The following is a 13,740-nucleotide window of genomic DNA, read 5'->3' as shown; positions in this document are numbered from 1 at the left end:
TCTAATATATTATTAAAATTTTAATTTTGTGTTCAATGAATAAGTTAGAGAGGGGAGTCGGTTAAAATATCATCACTAACTCAATAGGGTTTTGTTCTCTTCTCGATCACTATCCCAAGAAATCACAATCAAACAGTAATATTCTAACGAGTGTCTTGTATTCTCTTCTCGATAGATATTAATAAAAAGTGCGAGTATTTTTCACAGAGAGTTTTGTTCAACAGAGACTCGATAATATACTTTATTCGAACATTAGTAGATGGTGATTCCCAAACTAAAATGTTTACACTTTAGGGTTTGAATATTAAAATGAGGTCACTAGAAGAGAGAAGAAAAAAAGCCTTGTGTCCACTATGCTTCCTTGTTGGTCAAAGCATCGTCATCCATCCAATAACATACCGACACGTCGCAATCCGACATCTTAAGGTTTTTTTTTCTTTTTTTTCTTAGTTGGAAACATTTTGATTTCTTACATTATTCGAACTCCAACTGCGCCACCGCTCGTTTTGACCCCTCATCTGATCTCGGATCAAATACCCTTTAACTTATTACAATTCTCAGATTCTCTTTTCCCTCAATTGGCGGTAACTGTTTGTTCATCCCTTCTTTCTCTCAATTTCGAGGTAATTTACAAACCCTTTTGCTTTTTCCTTTCCTTTTTCTTATATTCGGTCATCACAGATCGTGAAGATTTGACTTCTTTTTCATATGGGTCTTTGATTCTTTGAAGTAATGGAGCGATGGGCTATGAGACGTGTGGTGATGATGGCATTTGCCGGTGTATTGCTGTTGAATTTGAGACAATCAGAAGGGCTTAGGTTTGTGATTGACAGAGAAGAATGTTTCTCTCACAATGTTCAGTACGACGGCGATACTGTTCATGTTTCTTTTGTTGTAATCAAGACAGATTCTGGATGGCACTATGGCGACGATGGCGTTGATCTTGTGGTATCATTTCACTTCCCTTTGCTTTGATTTCCTTCTCATTTATAGAATTTGAAACAGGGCAAGCAAGATTCATGGGGTTTTTTCTTTTCTTGTTTTCATAATTCTTGTTTCAAGAATGTTTGGAAGTGGCTTCTTGCTTCTTCTTGAGCAAGGACTTGTCTTAGTTTAAGAGATGGTTTGTTTTTCTCAGTTGTTTTTTGGGTGTTTTAGATGATTTGACTTGAGTTGGAGGACTATTACTAAAACTAGAATGGGGAGGGATTGATCTTTGTGTAAGAGGCTGTTAGTTTGTAGGTTGTTTCTTGGAACTCCTTATGATGAAGGTTACCTCTTAAGTTCATTGGGTGCTTGAAGACTGATACTAAAACTCGAATGCACAGAGACTTATGTTAGTATACGAGGTGGTTTACTTGTTTTAAGTTATTTTTGTGGAGATACTTTGATTTGGAGATGGAGAGACAGAGTGTAACAGCTCAAGTTCACTGTTAGTAGATATTATTCTCCTATTTGGGTTTTCCCTTTCGGGTTTTTAAAACGCGTCTGCTAGGGAGATGTTTCTACACCCTTATAAAGGAATGCTTCGTTCTCCTCCCTAAACGATGTGAGATCTCACAATCCACCCCCCGGGTTTAGCGTTCTCGTTGGCACTCGTTCCCTTCTCCAATCGATGTGGGACCCCCCAATCCACCCCCTTCAAGGCTCAGTGTCGTTGCTGGCACATTGCCTTGTGTCCACCCCCGTCGGGGCTTAGCCTCCTTGCTGGCACATCGCCCGGTGTCTGGCTCTGATACCATTTCTAACATCCCAAGCCCAACGCTAGAGATATTGTCCTCTTTGGGCTTTCTCTTTTGGGATTTCCCTCAAGGTTTTTAAAACGCGTTTCCTAGGGAAAGGTTTCCACACCCTTGTAAAGAATGTTTCATTTTCCTCCCCAACCAATGTGGGATCTCACAGAGAGATAGACCGAGACCTCCTTATGATATCTACTTCTTAGTTCTTGGGTTGCTAGAAAAGTCTAATGCTAAAACAAGAACAGGCAGACATTTTTCTTAGTAGGGAAGATGGTTAGTTTTTAACTTAGTTCTTAGGGTGTTATACATAGGCCCCGTTTCATCCTTAGAATCGTTAATCGTAGTCATTTGTGTACTATGCGGTCAAAAAGACTAATGACATATGCATTGAAGTTGAGGCTGTGTAAAGAGACTCTAGAGACTATTCTAGTGTCTAATGGTTAACTTAGGTTCTTTTTCCTCGATTTTGCACTTCTTACGAAGTTCTTATATGGGGTTTGATTTGAGACCCTCGTGTTTATATTGTTTTCGCCGGTAGAAATTGCTGCTGATCCAATATTTTTGTTTGAATTCTAGATAAAGGGTCCTTCTGGCGAACATCTTCACGATTTCCGTGACAAAGCTAGTGAAAAGCATGAATTTATTGCTCACAACAAAGGTCTTCATCGATTCTGCTTCACGAACAAGTCCCCATACCACGAAACCATCGACTTTGATGTGCACGTTGGTCACTTTTCATACCACGAGCAGCATGCGAAAGATGGTAAGATGCCATTCCCTGTTTTATCATGTACTGACCTTCCTTCACGAGTTAATATCAATCTCAAAACTGGTGCTTGTGCCTGCAGAGCATTTCAACCCTTTGTTGGATCAAATATCTAAGTTGGAGGAAGCTCTTTACAATATTCAGTTTGAACAGCATTGGTTAGAGGCTCAGACCGATCGCCAGGCAATAGGTAATGTTGACGAACATGTCTCAAACTTGAATAATTTCCACGGCATCAACTTATGAATTTAATTGACTATTCAAAAAGAAGTTGTGAGAAAACACATCGGTTGGAGAAAATAACGAAGCATTCCTTACAAGGGTGTGGAAACCTCTCCCTAGCAGATGCATTTTAAAACCTTGAGGGGAAGTCCAAAAGGGAAAGCCCAAAAATGACAATATCTGCTACCAGTGGGTTTGGACTATTACAAATGGTATCATAGCCGACCACCGGGCAGTGTGCCAGCAAGGACTCTAGGCCTCCAAGGGGGTGGATTGTGAGATCTCACATCTGTTGGAGAGGAGAATGAAACATTCCTTATAAAGATGTGGAAACCTATTTCTAGTATCAAGCCCAAAAAGGAAAAGCTAAAAAAGGACAATATCTGCCACGTTGGTTAATAGGCATTATTCAAGCACCAATGATCATCATGATAGTAGCTTTCTTCTTCAACATGGTTGCTGATACCCTGTTAAGACTTAGAAGTTTTAAGCATTATTTTTTGTACCATGATTAATGGCATTTCTTCATCATGGTTGCTGATACCCTGTTAGACTAGGCTCAATGTGGAGAGGAGCTCATTGTTTAGGCTTGGATTGGGTAAGAAGACTTTAGATCTAAACCAATGGTTCGAATTGCATTAAGACAATAGATCCAACTCTAACCCAACGTATAGTTCGGGTTGAGTTGATATAGTTTTTTTTTTCTTTTTTCTTTTGTGCACTCTTAGCTTGGTCCATGGCAGATGGGTCTCTAAGGCAAGCAGCCAAAAACCTTCATAATGAGAACTTTGTCGTTTCCTGTTTGATCTCGATTCTGGCTGTTGAACAGCTAGCCGATTGAAACGACGAAAACCCGTGACGTATTTTGTGGTATGGTTTGATTGCAGTGAATGATGGAATGAGCAAAAGGGCAGTCCACAAGGCAATGTTTGAATCAGCAGCATTGGTAGGGGCCAGTGTTCTCCAAGTCTACTTGCTGCAGCGCTTGTTTGAAAGGAAGCTCCGGACATCCAGAGTTTAATGACAACCATATAAAAGCTTTGGACATCTTTTCCTATTTATGGTTCTATAATAAATTTACCCTATAGAGATTAGTTGCTAATTGGTTTTCATATTATTTTTTTCTCCTCTCGTTGCGTTATGCAGCTACTTTTCACCATGCTTGCCTTTTTCGTACCTTAAGTTATGTTCGGATTTGCAATTTAGAAGTTACTTTTGTGGAAAAAAACAATATTGAAGGACTTGGGTGCCAAATCAAGAGGGCATATTTGTTTCTTTGCGATTATGGGTATGGGTGTTCAAATGACTTGAGAACCCGACCAACCCGAATTACCCTACCTAAACTATAAAGGTTGGGTTAGTTCTTTTTTAGGTTTGGGTTGGGTTGAATTATTGGAAAATTGGAAATTTGGTTCATTCCAAGTTGTCAACTTAACCTCCAAGTTGTCAACTTAACCGGTTCAAAAATAGAATTACAATCCAACCCTAGGTTTAAAGATTATTATTAGGTTTAAGATTATTATGAGGTTTGGCGAATATAATAGAATTTTTTACATAATTAAAAAAAATAGCCCAACAACTAACTCAAAAATATAGAATAATGAAATAAAAATCTTGCTTTTAAAATAATGCTTTCAAGAAATTTGGCCAGTATATTAATAAATATGGGTTGAAAATTATATTCAAAATTGAAACATTAACATCAAATATGAGGATAGAAAAAAAGTGGGCAGAATATAATTTATCCTCAAAAAGGAAATAGAAACAGAGATTAAAAAGAAAAACAAAGGGTAGAATATTCCATTACACATCCAATCAACAACCTAGAATTATGCTAAAACAAATCAAAGCCAAATAACAAAGGAAGAATATTTCACTTTGTTCTGGTAGCTAAATAAAATACACTTCGCCCTTATTAAATACGAAACCAACTGAAAGTGGAACTTTGCGGATAAAATTCATATTATTCTGATCATACACTTTAAGCTTTGACAAATTAACAAAAAGTTCTACTTTTCCAGACCCCTAAGGCTAAGGCTATCACCATCATCAGGGTAAAATATAAGATAACAAGTTACTACCAACCAACCCATGTGATCCGACAACGTTATCTTGTCGACGCTTCGAGACTGGAACAGGCTTCACACGAGCTCCAACACAAGAGCAGATGCACCACCTCCACCATTGCAAACACCTCCAACTCCATATTTCCCACCTTTCTGCTTTAGTACCTATAAAATGAGATATATGTTTGTTGTTAATGGGTTGTATATCTACTTTCATAGACAAGCAAAAGGATGGTAATGGCAGGCTTGAAATGAGAGTAAGTAGGATAGAGAGATGTTGTGGAACATTGCAGAGATTTAGATGAATTACCCCCAAAAGCGTGACCAAGATACGAGCACCACTGCAACCTAGAGGATGTCCCAACGCCACGGCTCCACCGTGCACGTTCACTTTATCCTGTACATGAACAAATAAAAGGAATTTAGAACAGTGATAAGAAAATAATCACAAGGAAGAAAGATAAGGTAGCACATTTAAAATGACTAGCTAAATGCAAGTCATATTCCAATTATTCAATTCATGTGAGGCCATAGAAGGGCATAGAAATATTAGCCAATATCAAAAGACAACTACACCAACAAGAAGGTAAACTCACAGGAGAGATTCCAAGCAATTTCTGATTGGCAAGAGCCACAACCTACATAAATTATGATCACATGGGTTATACGAGAATTTGATGATCAAGGTTCTAAAAACTGATGATTTCATGCTTGTCCCTAAAAATCTTACAGCAAATGCTTCATTTATTTCGTAGAAATCAATTTGTGGAGCTTCTAAGCCTGCATGGGAAATGGCCTTTGGAACTGCGAGGGACGGTGCAGTTGTGAAAAATTCTGGCTCCTGCATATCAATTCCCCATATTAATAGTACAAAGTGCTTTGATGATCAGAAAGCAGAAAGCAGAAAGCAATAACTAAAACTAATACAAGAATCCGGACTTACATGGGCTGCATCAGCATATCCTTTGATTTTTGCAATCACTTCCAGCCCAAGTTCTAATGCCTTCTTCCCGCTCACTAGAACTATGGCGGCAGCACCATCGCTGTCATTTTAAAATTTTCCAACTTTCAATGTAAGTTCGATTGATCCTTTGGCATAACTTATCCATATAAAGAACAGTTTTCCTTTACCTTATGCTGGAAGCATTGCCTGCAGTTACGGTACCTCCATTCTCCTTAAAACTTGGTCGAAGCTTCCTCAATTTCGCAGGGTCAAACTGTATTACATATAACATTTAAAAGAAAATGAGAAGACAAAAAAAAAATTGTTTTCAACACAAATGTATACCAGTTTGCTAAAGAATTCTAAAATCATTTCCATTACATCATGACCCCTTTGAGTTGAGCACGTGATGAACAAATTTTGTACATATATATGCTTTTTTGTTTGAAAACTGTACACACATGCATAGTGTGTTGAGGATTGTTAGGAAGAAGTCTGACATTGACTAATTAAGAAGATGATCGAGGATTTATACGTAAGAAATACATCTCCATTGGTATGAAGCCTTTTGGGAGAAACCAACAGCAAAGTCATGAGAGGTTATGCTCAAAGTGGACAATATCATACTATTGTGGAGGTTCGTGATTCCTACTCGAAAAACAGTATTATGCATAAATGAATGAAATGGGAGTACCTTTCCAAGACCCTCATCCGAATTGACAATAGTCGATGGCTTTCCCCTCCCTCCAGAAACTTCAACCTGCAAGTCTACATAGATGTAAGACTCATAATTTTCAACCAGAGAAAAAGGCATGCAGTGATATGGAGGGGAATCCAACCGGAACAATTTCCCATTCAAAGGCACCGCTGTCCTTGGCAGCAATACCTCGCTCAAAGCTCTGAACAGCGAAGTCATCCTGCATGAAATCCAGATGTAAAGATGTTTACAAAATATAATAAAAAAGAATCACAAACTCCAAAATGCATCAAAATCAATACCTGAGCCTCCCTTGTAATTTGATATTTGTCTGCACATAACTCTGCACAATTTCCCATTCCAGAGTTCGAATAGACATCCCATAGACCATCTTTCAGCATTCCATCAACAAGAGAATCATGTCCTAGACGAGACCCCTTCCTGCAAATTAGCATGAAAATAAGTTACATTATGCTTAGAGCTCAGGCCACCATGAATGGGTTGAAATTTAGAATAGAAAAGCAACCTTGCTTCTGCTAGGTACTTCGGTGCATTTGACATGCTTTCCATCCCACCAGAAACAACAACATCATTGATGCCTAACTGGATACTCTGTGCAGCGAGCATTGTCGCTGAAATAATAATAAAAAATAAACGTTGTCAGAATACTATTAATAACGTTTTACATTAGAAATCTGTAAGGAGATGGAAAATCTTGGAATGAACACAAGAGTGCGAACCTTTCATCCCTGACGCACAAACTTTGTTGACAGTGGTACAGATCACTGAATTAGGTATTCCTGCACCTAAAGCAGCTTGTCTGGCAGGAGCCTGCCCCAAATTTGCACTCAGAACATTGCCAAAGATGACTTCTTGTACAAGTGCAGGATCAACTTTAGCCCTTTTAAGTGCAGCTACAAGTCATCAAAGGGAAAAATACTTCAGCATTGGTTCACTCCATTTACATAACAGGAGAAAAATGGGTATCACAATTACCTTCAATTGCTATAGATCCCAACTTGGTGGCTGGTAAAGATGATAAGCTGCCGAGAAATCCACCCATTGGCGTGCGTGCAACACCAACTATGCAAACATCTAGACAGCCAAGTATCGAACATTACAAAAACAAACCCATCACAGAAATGCAATAAGTGTGATTTTTCTGCGTCTGCTTGCACGGATGACTTAACTAAAAACACTAGGCTTTGATTAGCTATTTTCACTGGAAAGCAAGTGAAGTACCTCTTGGATTTATAGAGTCTGCTGATGCTGCTGCCGCTGGAGCCATGGTATGCCAAAGAAGAAAACCTGTGCCATTAACAAATTTCAGCGCTTCTGAGTTCTGAAACCAATAACAGTAAGACAGATCTTACACCATCTCAGTCAAATACGAACAAATTTTATAAATGAATCGCTGATTAAAAGAAAAAAACATAAATATCCAAGTGCTCATGTAACCTCTTAATCCCTTTTTTTCTTCATCTCATTAAAACAAAACCATGGGCTCGCCAAAAATCATTAATTTTGAATATGTGCGAAAGCTGCATAATAACGTGGAAGCATCCAGGGAAAATGTTAACCGAATAATATCCTAAATTCTAATCAATCAGGGACATTTAAATACAGACCACTAGGAAAAACATCTAAAAGATTAAATAACTTGTCCTCTAATGGAAATTACTAGATTTTCCCCCAAGTTAAGAGAATACACGCACAAGTAATTTATAAAAATTCCACAATAAAACACATTTACTAAAGTTGGAAGTCAATTAAAGTGTAATTATTGAAGGTGGACATAGCTAAACTAAACTTCCTGATATGGGCATCAGCACAGTTTATTAAATTCAACCAAGTTCCTTCGCCAGTTAAGGAAAAGAAACAAGTATATACAAATTCGTATTTTAAAACCACTTACAAATTCATTTTTCCAAGTACAAAAGGAGATTTGAACCTCTAAACTCAAATGAATGAATACATACTAATTATTGATGAACTATACTAATTAGTGCTCAACTATACTTCACGAATTTAGAATCATCCGGTTGTTTTAAAAAAAAAACACTATATTCAAATAGCTCATCTCTTAAAAACGCTTTAGACAAGGAGTTTAACTTCAATGCTGATAAATACGTGCATCAAACTCGCTAGTAATAATTAACTACCGACTCATTTCACCCATTCTAAAAAATTAAACCAATCGGATCACATACGCATCCAGAAGACCAGAACGTCCATCATCATTCAACTCTAAATCATCCAAACAGCACAGAAAGAAGAAATGAAGCAAGATCTAAAACACAAACACAAAAAAAACCTCACACCATCCCGCTTCTCCCAATCGACCATTACAGATCTAGAAACAATCAGACTTACAAAATCTCAAAAAGAATCTAACACACTAACAGAGCCAGATGCCAAAACAGATTTCAAAAGTACAGAGAGCTGAAGATTTCACATACCTCCTCACTCTCTCCGAGCTCGAGAAAACGCCTTGTGATCGATCAACCAGAAGACAGAGCTGGAGAAAATGTAGAATCAATTTGTTGTTGAAATTGGTGTTCTTATATATCCACACACACACAGGGAGGGGGGTGGAATTTTGATAACTGTCAAGCAAGCGCTGCACGAGGACGCATAGGTTTGGCGTATTGTTCTTTTAGTCCCTAATAACTTTTTATTTACAGTTTTATCCTTCTTTTATTTTCGATTTTTCTTTTAACTATAATTAATAAAAAAAATATCTATAAACTTTGTATTTTATATTAAAAAAAAAAATAACTATATAATAATACCATTAATTTTTTTAAAATTAAAAAATATATTTATACCAAAATATTCATACTTTATTTTTTAAATACATTTTAATTTTCAAAAGAAATTAATATCTTTTTAACCTTTTAAAAAAAGTAAAAAAAAAAACTAAATATTTAAAAGTTCAAAGATGTTTGTAAATTTTTTTTAAAAAAATAAAATATTAATTAAACTTTTGAAAATAACCCTTTTACAAAGTTTAAACATGTCTTTTAAATAAAATATTAACGATTTTTAATGATTTTTTTTTCAAATTTAAGATATATTATTAAAACTTTTGAAAATTAAAGAATTCGACAAATTAATTTATATATTTCTAAAGGACTTAAATTCAATATCTATTAACAAATTCATAGTCTAATAAATATTTAATAATTTTGAAATATTTAAAATTTAATTTAAATTCTATATTTTTTATTTTATATCTAATAAATCTGTAAATTAAAAAAAAAAATAGAGCATAAATTTATAGTATTAGAGGTTTAAAAAGAAAATAAATAAAAACCTCAAAATTCAACCTCAAATAAATTCAAACGTGTTGAGTGATATAAATATTGTAATATTTATTAGTAATTAAATCACAATGTACTTTGGTTGTTGATTTAAATGAATAATTAGTGTTTTCACAAATATAATGCATCAATTATGTTTTTTTTTAGTAAATGCATTTAATAAATGTTATACCATACTCATAATTTAACTATAAAAAATAAAAAGATTAATCGGCACCACTAAAGCACGAACAACAATTATCAATTGGTCAAACCCCATAACCCACAGCACCATAATCTTATGCTTAATATATTGACGAAGTCAATGGAATATAAATTACGTAGTTATTAAATATTATAGATACCATGTGTTATAAAAAAATATATTTTATAATAAAAAAATATTTTAATAAAATAGCGTGGGATGAGAGGTATCGCACAAAATTATAAAAATGGTAGGTGTGTTCTGAAAAAAAAATTATATTTTAGATTATTTAGTTATTGAATGTCGTAATGTATAATTTATAATAAAAGAAATTATTACCCGTTTATGAAATTTTTTACCCTATAAATTGCATCTCAGTGGTAAAAGTTAATAATTAATTTTAATGATATTTTTCGCGTATAAATTAAATTATTATAAATTTAAAGATTATAATTTAAAACGTTATAAACTAAAATGAGAGATTATTTTTTTTTTATTATTTTGAGATTATAAAAAAAATTTAAAACTTACTCAAATATAAATATATATAAATATAACTAAATATATATATATATATATTTTGTAGAATAATAAAATAAATATAATATAAATATTTCACATGTTGTATTAAAAAATGTGTCATGACTTTTCTTTAGTAATATATTATTTAATATAATGTTTGGTGGATCTAAATTATTGGCCGATAACTTATTTTATTTAATAATGAAAATTTTAATTCAAAATAAATATAAAAATGCAGAAATTTTATTTCTTATTCCTCATCTCAATCTTATTATAAATCAATTTAGTTTCTATAATTTAAATTCTATTTTATTACCATATGGTATCTAATATATTAATGTAAAAAAATAAGCGTGCTCGCCATTTTATTTAGTTAATTATATTTTTTTAGTATAATAAATATGGTGTAATAATTCAAGTCTATTGCTAATAAATATTGTCTTATTTGGATTTTTTTTTTAAGCTTTCCCTCAAAGTTTTAGAGGCTTTAAAATGGTATCAAATCTGGACACCGAACAATGTGTCAACCTTCTCGTTGTTTTCCGAAAGGGAGTAGACACGAGGCGATATGCCAATAAAGACATTTGACCCTAAAGAGGTGTGGATTTAGCGGAGGTCCCACATTTACTCGTGTTGGGGAGGTTCGAACAAGGACTTTCGATTTAAATCAATACCTTAATTAATTAAATTGTGTTACATTATATATTCGTTTTTGTTTTTAAATAACTCATTTTTTTTAATTAAAAAAAATGAATAATTATTTTTGAAGGGAACTTGAAAACTGTTTGATTAAAGATAAAGGCTTCAGATTCACGTGAGACACGTGTAATGTTCCTGACATGCACGTGAAGCACGTGTAAGCAGCTAATTGAGAGTTTAAATTAAGTAACACAATAAATTCTTTTTCTGGACTGAAAAGTTTTATATTAATTTTTAATTTTATTGTATATATTTAAATTTTATAAAGAAAAAATTATATTAAATTATGTATATTTTCTAAAATTAATTTTTATTTTATAAAAAAACTAAAAAAAGGTGTTAGCAAAATTTCTTAACATCGGTGTCAGAAGACCAAACTCGGCAATAGCAGACCTCATTTTCTAAACAGACTATTCATCTTTTTGGATGTCACTTACACGAAGTCGTGAGAATAGCTATCTACAGTACAATGACGTGCAAAAGAAAATTCGAATTTCAGATATGTTAATCGATTATATATATTTTAATTGATTAAATTATTCTAAAAAAAACGAGAAAGTCAACAACCTCTTAATTAAAATTTATTGCTCAAATCACTTCTCTAACCTACCGTTCATGTTTGAATATTAATAGCCTTTTATTTTATTTTAGTTTGTTCTCCAAATTAAATATAAAATAATGAATTGGTCCATTCATAAAAAAAAATCGTGAATTGAAATAATTAAATAATTAATTAAAGTAAAATACTAATTGGTAATATATATATATATTTAGAACTTAATTTGAATAAATATTTTTAAAAATTAAAAATTATTTTAAATATGGTGATAGAATAAATAATAAATAAAAGAAAAATATGTATATAATTATACATTTTTTTTTTAATTTATGCTTTAAGATTAATAATGAAATTGATTATTCGTAAAATTAAACTTTTAATTTTCTATCGAGTAACTGAACAAATTAAAAATAATATAAAATTAAAATAAATGACTAATAAATTTGAAAAATCTTTATATATATATATATATATATATTTTAAAGTTCATATGAAACTTTGACAAACACAATAAATTAAAGAGAAATTGAACCCCACGTTTTGGGGTTAGACCATTGAATGAAACAATATTTAATTGAGAAAAAAAAACAATTTAATGAATAAAATAAGTACAATTAATAATGAATGAGGTTCTACCTACCAACCACTTAGTTATTACATTTATTTAATTTTATAACCGTTTATTCAATATTCTATTTTTTTTAAATAATAAATACGGTAAATATTTTAATATTTGAGATAGTAGATATCAATTATCCTTAAAATAAGTTGAGATAGTTGATATAAAACGTGTAATTAAAGTCACTTACTGGGCTCGTTATTATGGCCCATTTTGGCTCAAGGCCCAATGAAATGGGCCCAGTTTGGTAATTATATTGTAAATTTTATTTTAATATTTTTATTAGGTTTATATTTGATTTTAGTCTAAATATTTAATTGTCTTGTCTTTTTTAGTTGCATATTTCATATTTTTAAATTTTAAAAAGTATTTTTTTTTTATATTTTTTAATCCATTTTTTACTATCAAAATATTCAATCCATGGAATGAAATTCAGCTAAAATTTGATTTGCGGATTGTACGCTGTAACTCACCTACATGAAACCAAAATTTGATCAGTGATCAATTTCTAGGTTTCATCGTAAACCTTATGTCGCCGTAAGGCTGGCTAATCGTATGATGCAGACTCAAAGTCAAAAACCCCTAATTCTGGAAGGTCACCTCTTCGTCAATAAAATGGAAGGTCAGAAAAATCATTTTACATTTATATCGTCATCTTTCAAAATATTATTTTTTATTGTCAAAGTTAATAAATACTAAATATCGAAGTCATTCCACTTTTATCCTAGGATATAAATTTAGCCCGACCAAAATAAGAGTGGATAATATAATATAAATTTAAGAAGACTGACTGGATTTTAAACCATCTTACTTGTAAGCTGATAATCAGTATTCTATCTTTTTGTTCCAGAAAATCTGGCGATAATCAAATGTCTTAAGTTGACAGTATTAAATAATGTGTTAAGTTGTCAATATAAATATAGCTCAACCGTAATTGATATGTATTTTACGTTTGAGATCGAACTGAAATCTAATAATTTTATGAACATTTATTTGGTATTACCATTCACACGTGTAATTATCATATATTTTATTAAAAAAAATAACTATTGACCTGTTGCACTTCATTTGACTGTATATATATATATATATGCATTTTCCAACCTACTCCAACTAATGAATAATTTTTAAAATTCTATCCAATTTTGACCTAGAACTTGAATACCATAAAATAAATTTTAAATATATAAAGAAATAGTATACAATATAATATAATAATATTATATATATTAACCATATGATTCATTAAATATATACATATATATATATATATATATAAATTATATAAAAATAGCTTAGTATATTCTAACCTAGTATTAATAAATAAAATTTACAAAAATTCATAAATTTCTAATAATTTCGATTCAATTCGTCGAAGAACAAAAAAAAAAAAAAAAAAAA

The 13,740-nt window shown here is 32.3% G+C and overlaps 2 protein-coding genes across 4 annotated transcripts; one reads left to right on the top strand and one right to left on the bottom strand.

Annotated features, from left to right (window-relative positions):
• Positions 1–451: 451 nt before the first annotated feature.
• On the top strand, positions 452–3,894 carry LOC111468315 (transmembrane emp24 domain-containing protein p24beta2). Of its 2 annotated transcripts, XM_023113493.1 has the most exons (5): positions 452–623; positions 731–948; positions 2,316–2,502; positions 2,588–2,695; positions 3,615–3,748. In XM_023113493.1, exons 2-5 carry the CDS (start codon positions 733–735, stop codon positions 3,746–3,748), a joined length of 645 nt encoding a protein of 214 aa, XP_022969261.1. In that variant the 5' UTR covers positions 452–623; positions 731–732. The 2 variants fall into 2 exon arrangements, with proteins under 2 accessions (XP_022969261.1, XP_022969260.1); XM_023113492.1 differs by lacking the exon at positions 452–623 and having other exon boundaries at positions 3,615–3,894.
• Positions 3,895–4,498: 604 nt separating this feature from the next.
• Positions 4,499–9,052, bottom strand: LOC111468204 (acetyl-CoA acetyltransferase, cytosolic 1). 2 transcript variants are annotated; one of them, XR_002714725.1, is made up of 15 exons: positions 8,893–9,052; positions 7,676–7,741; positions 7,430–7,528; positions 7,174–7,347; positions 6,960–7,065; positions 6,736–6,874; positions 6,576–6,653; positions 6,431–6,496; positions 5,925–6,010; positions 5,737–5,836; positions 5,524–5,634; positions 5,390–5,431; positions 5,104–5,190; positions 4,741–4,958; positions 4,499–4,707 (listed from the first exon to the last, which is right to left on the bottom strand). XR_002714725.1 is itself a non-coding variant. In XM_023113345.1 (14 exons), exons 2-14 carry the CDS (start codon positions 7,719–7,721, stop codon positions 4,869–4,871), a joined length of 1,224 nt encoding a protein of 407 aa, XP_022969113.1. In that variant the 5' UTR covers positions 7,722–7,741; positions 8,893–9,052; the 3' UTR covers positions 4,499–4,868. The 2 variants fall into 2 exon arrangements, 1 of the variants encoding a protein (XP_022969113.1); XM_023113345.1 differs by having other exon boundaries at positions 4,499–4,958.
• Positions 9,053–13,740: the final 4,688 nt, after the last annotated feature.

This window comes from Cucurbita maxima, unplaced genomic scaffold (assembly GCF_002738345.1).
Source record: "Cucurbita maxima cultivar Rimu unplaced genomic scaffold, Cmax_1.0 Cma_Scf00036, whole genome shotgun sequence".
Lineage (NCBI taxonomy): Eukaryota > Viridiplantae > Streptophyta > Magnoliopsida > Cucurbitales > Cucurbitaceae > Cucurbita > Cucurbita maxima.
This window is presented reverse-complemented; position numbering and strand designations above follow the sequence as displayed.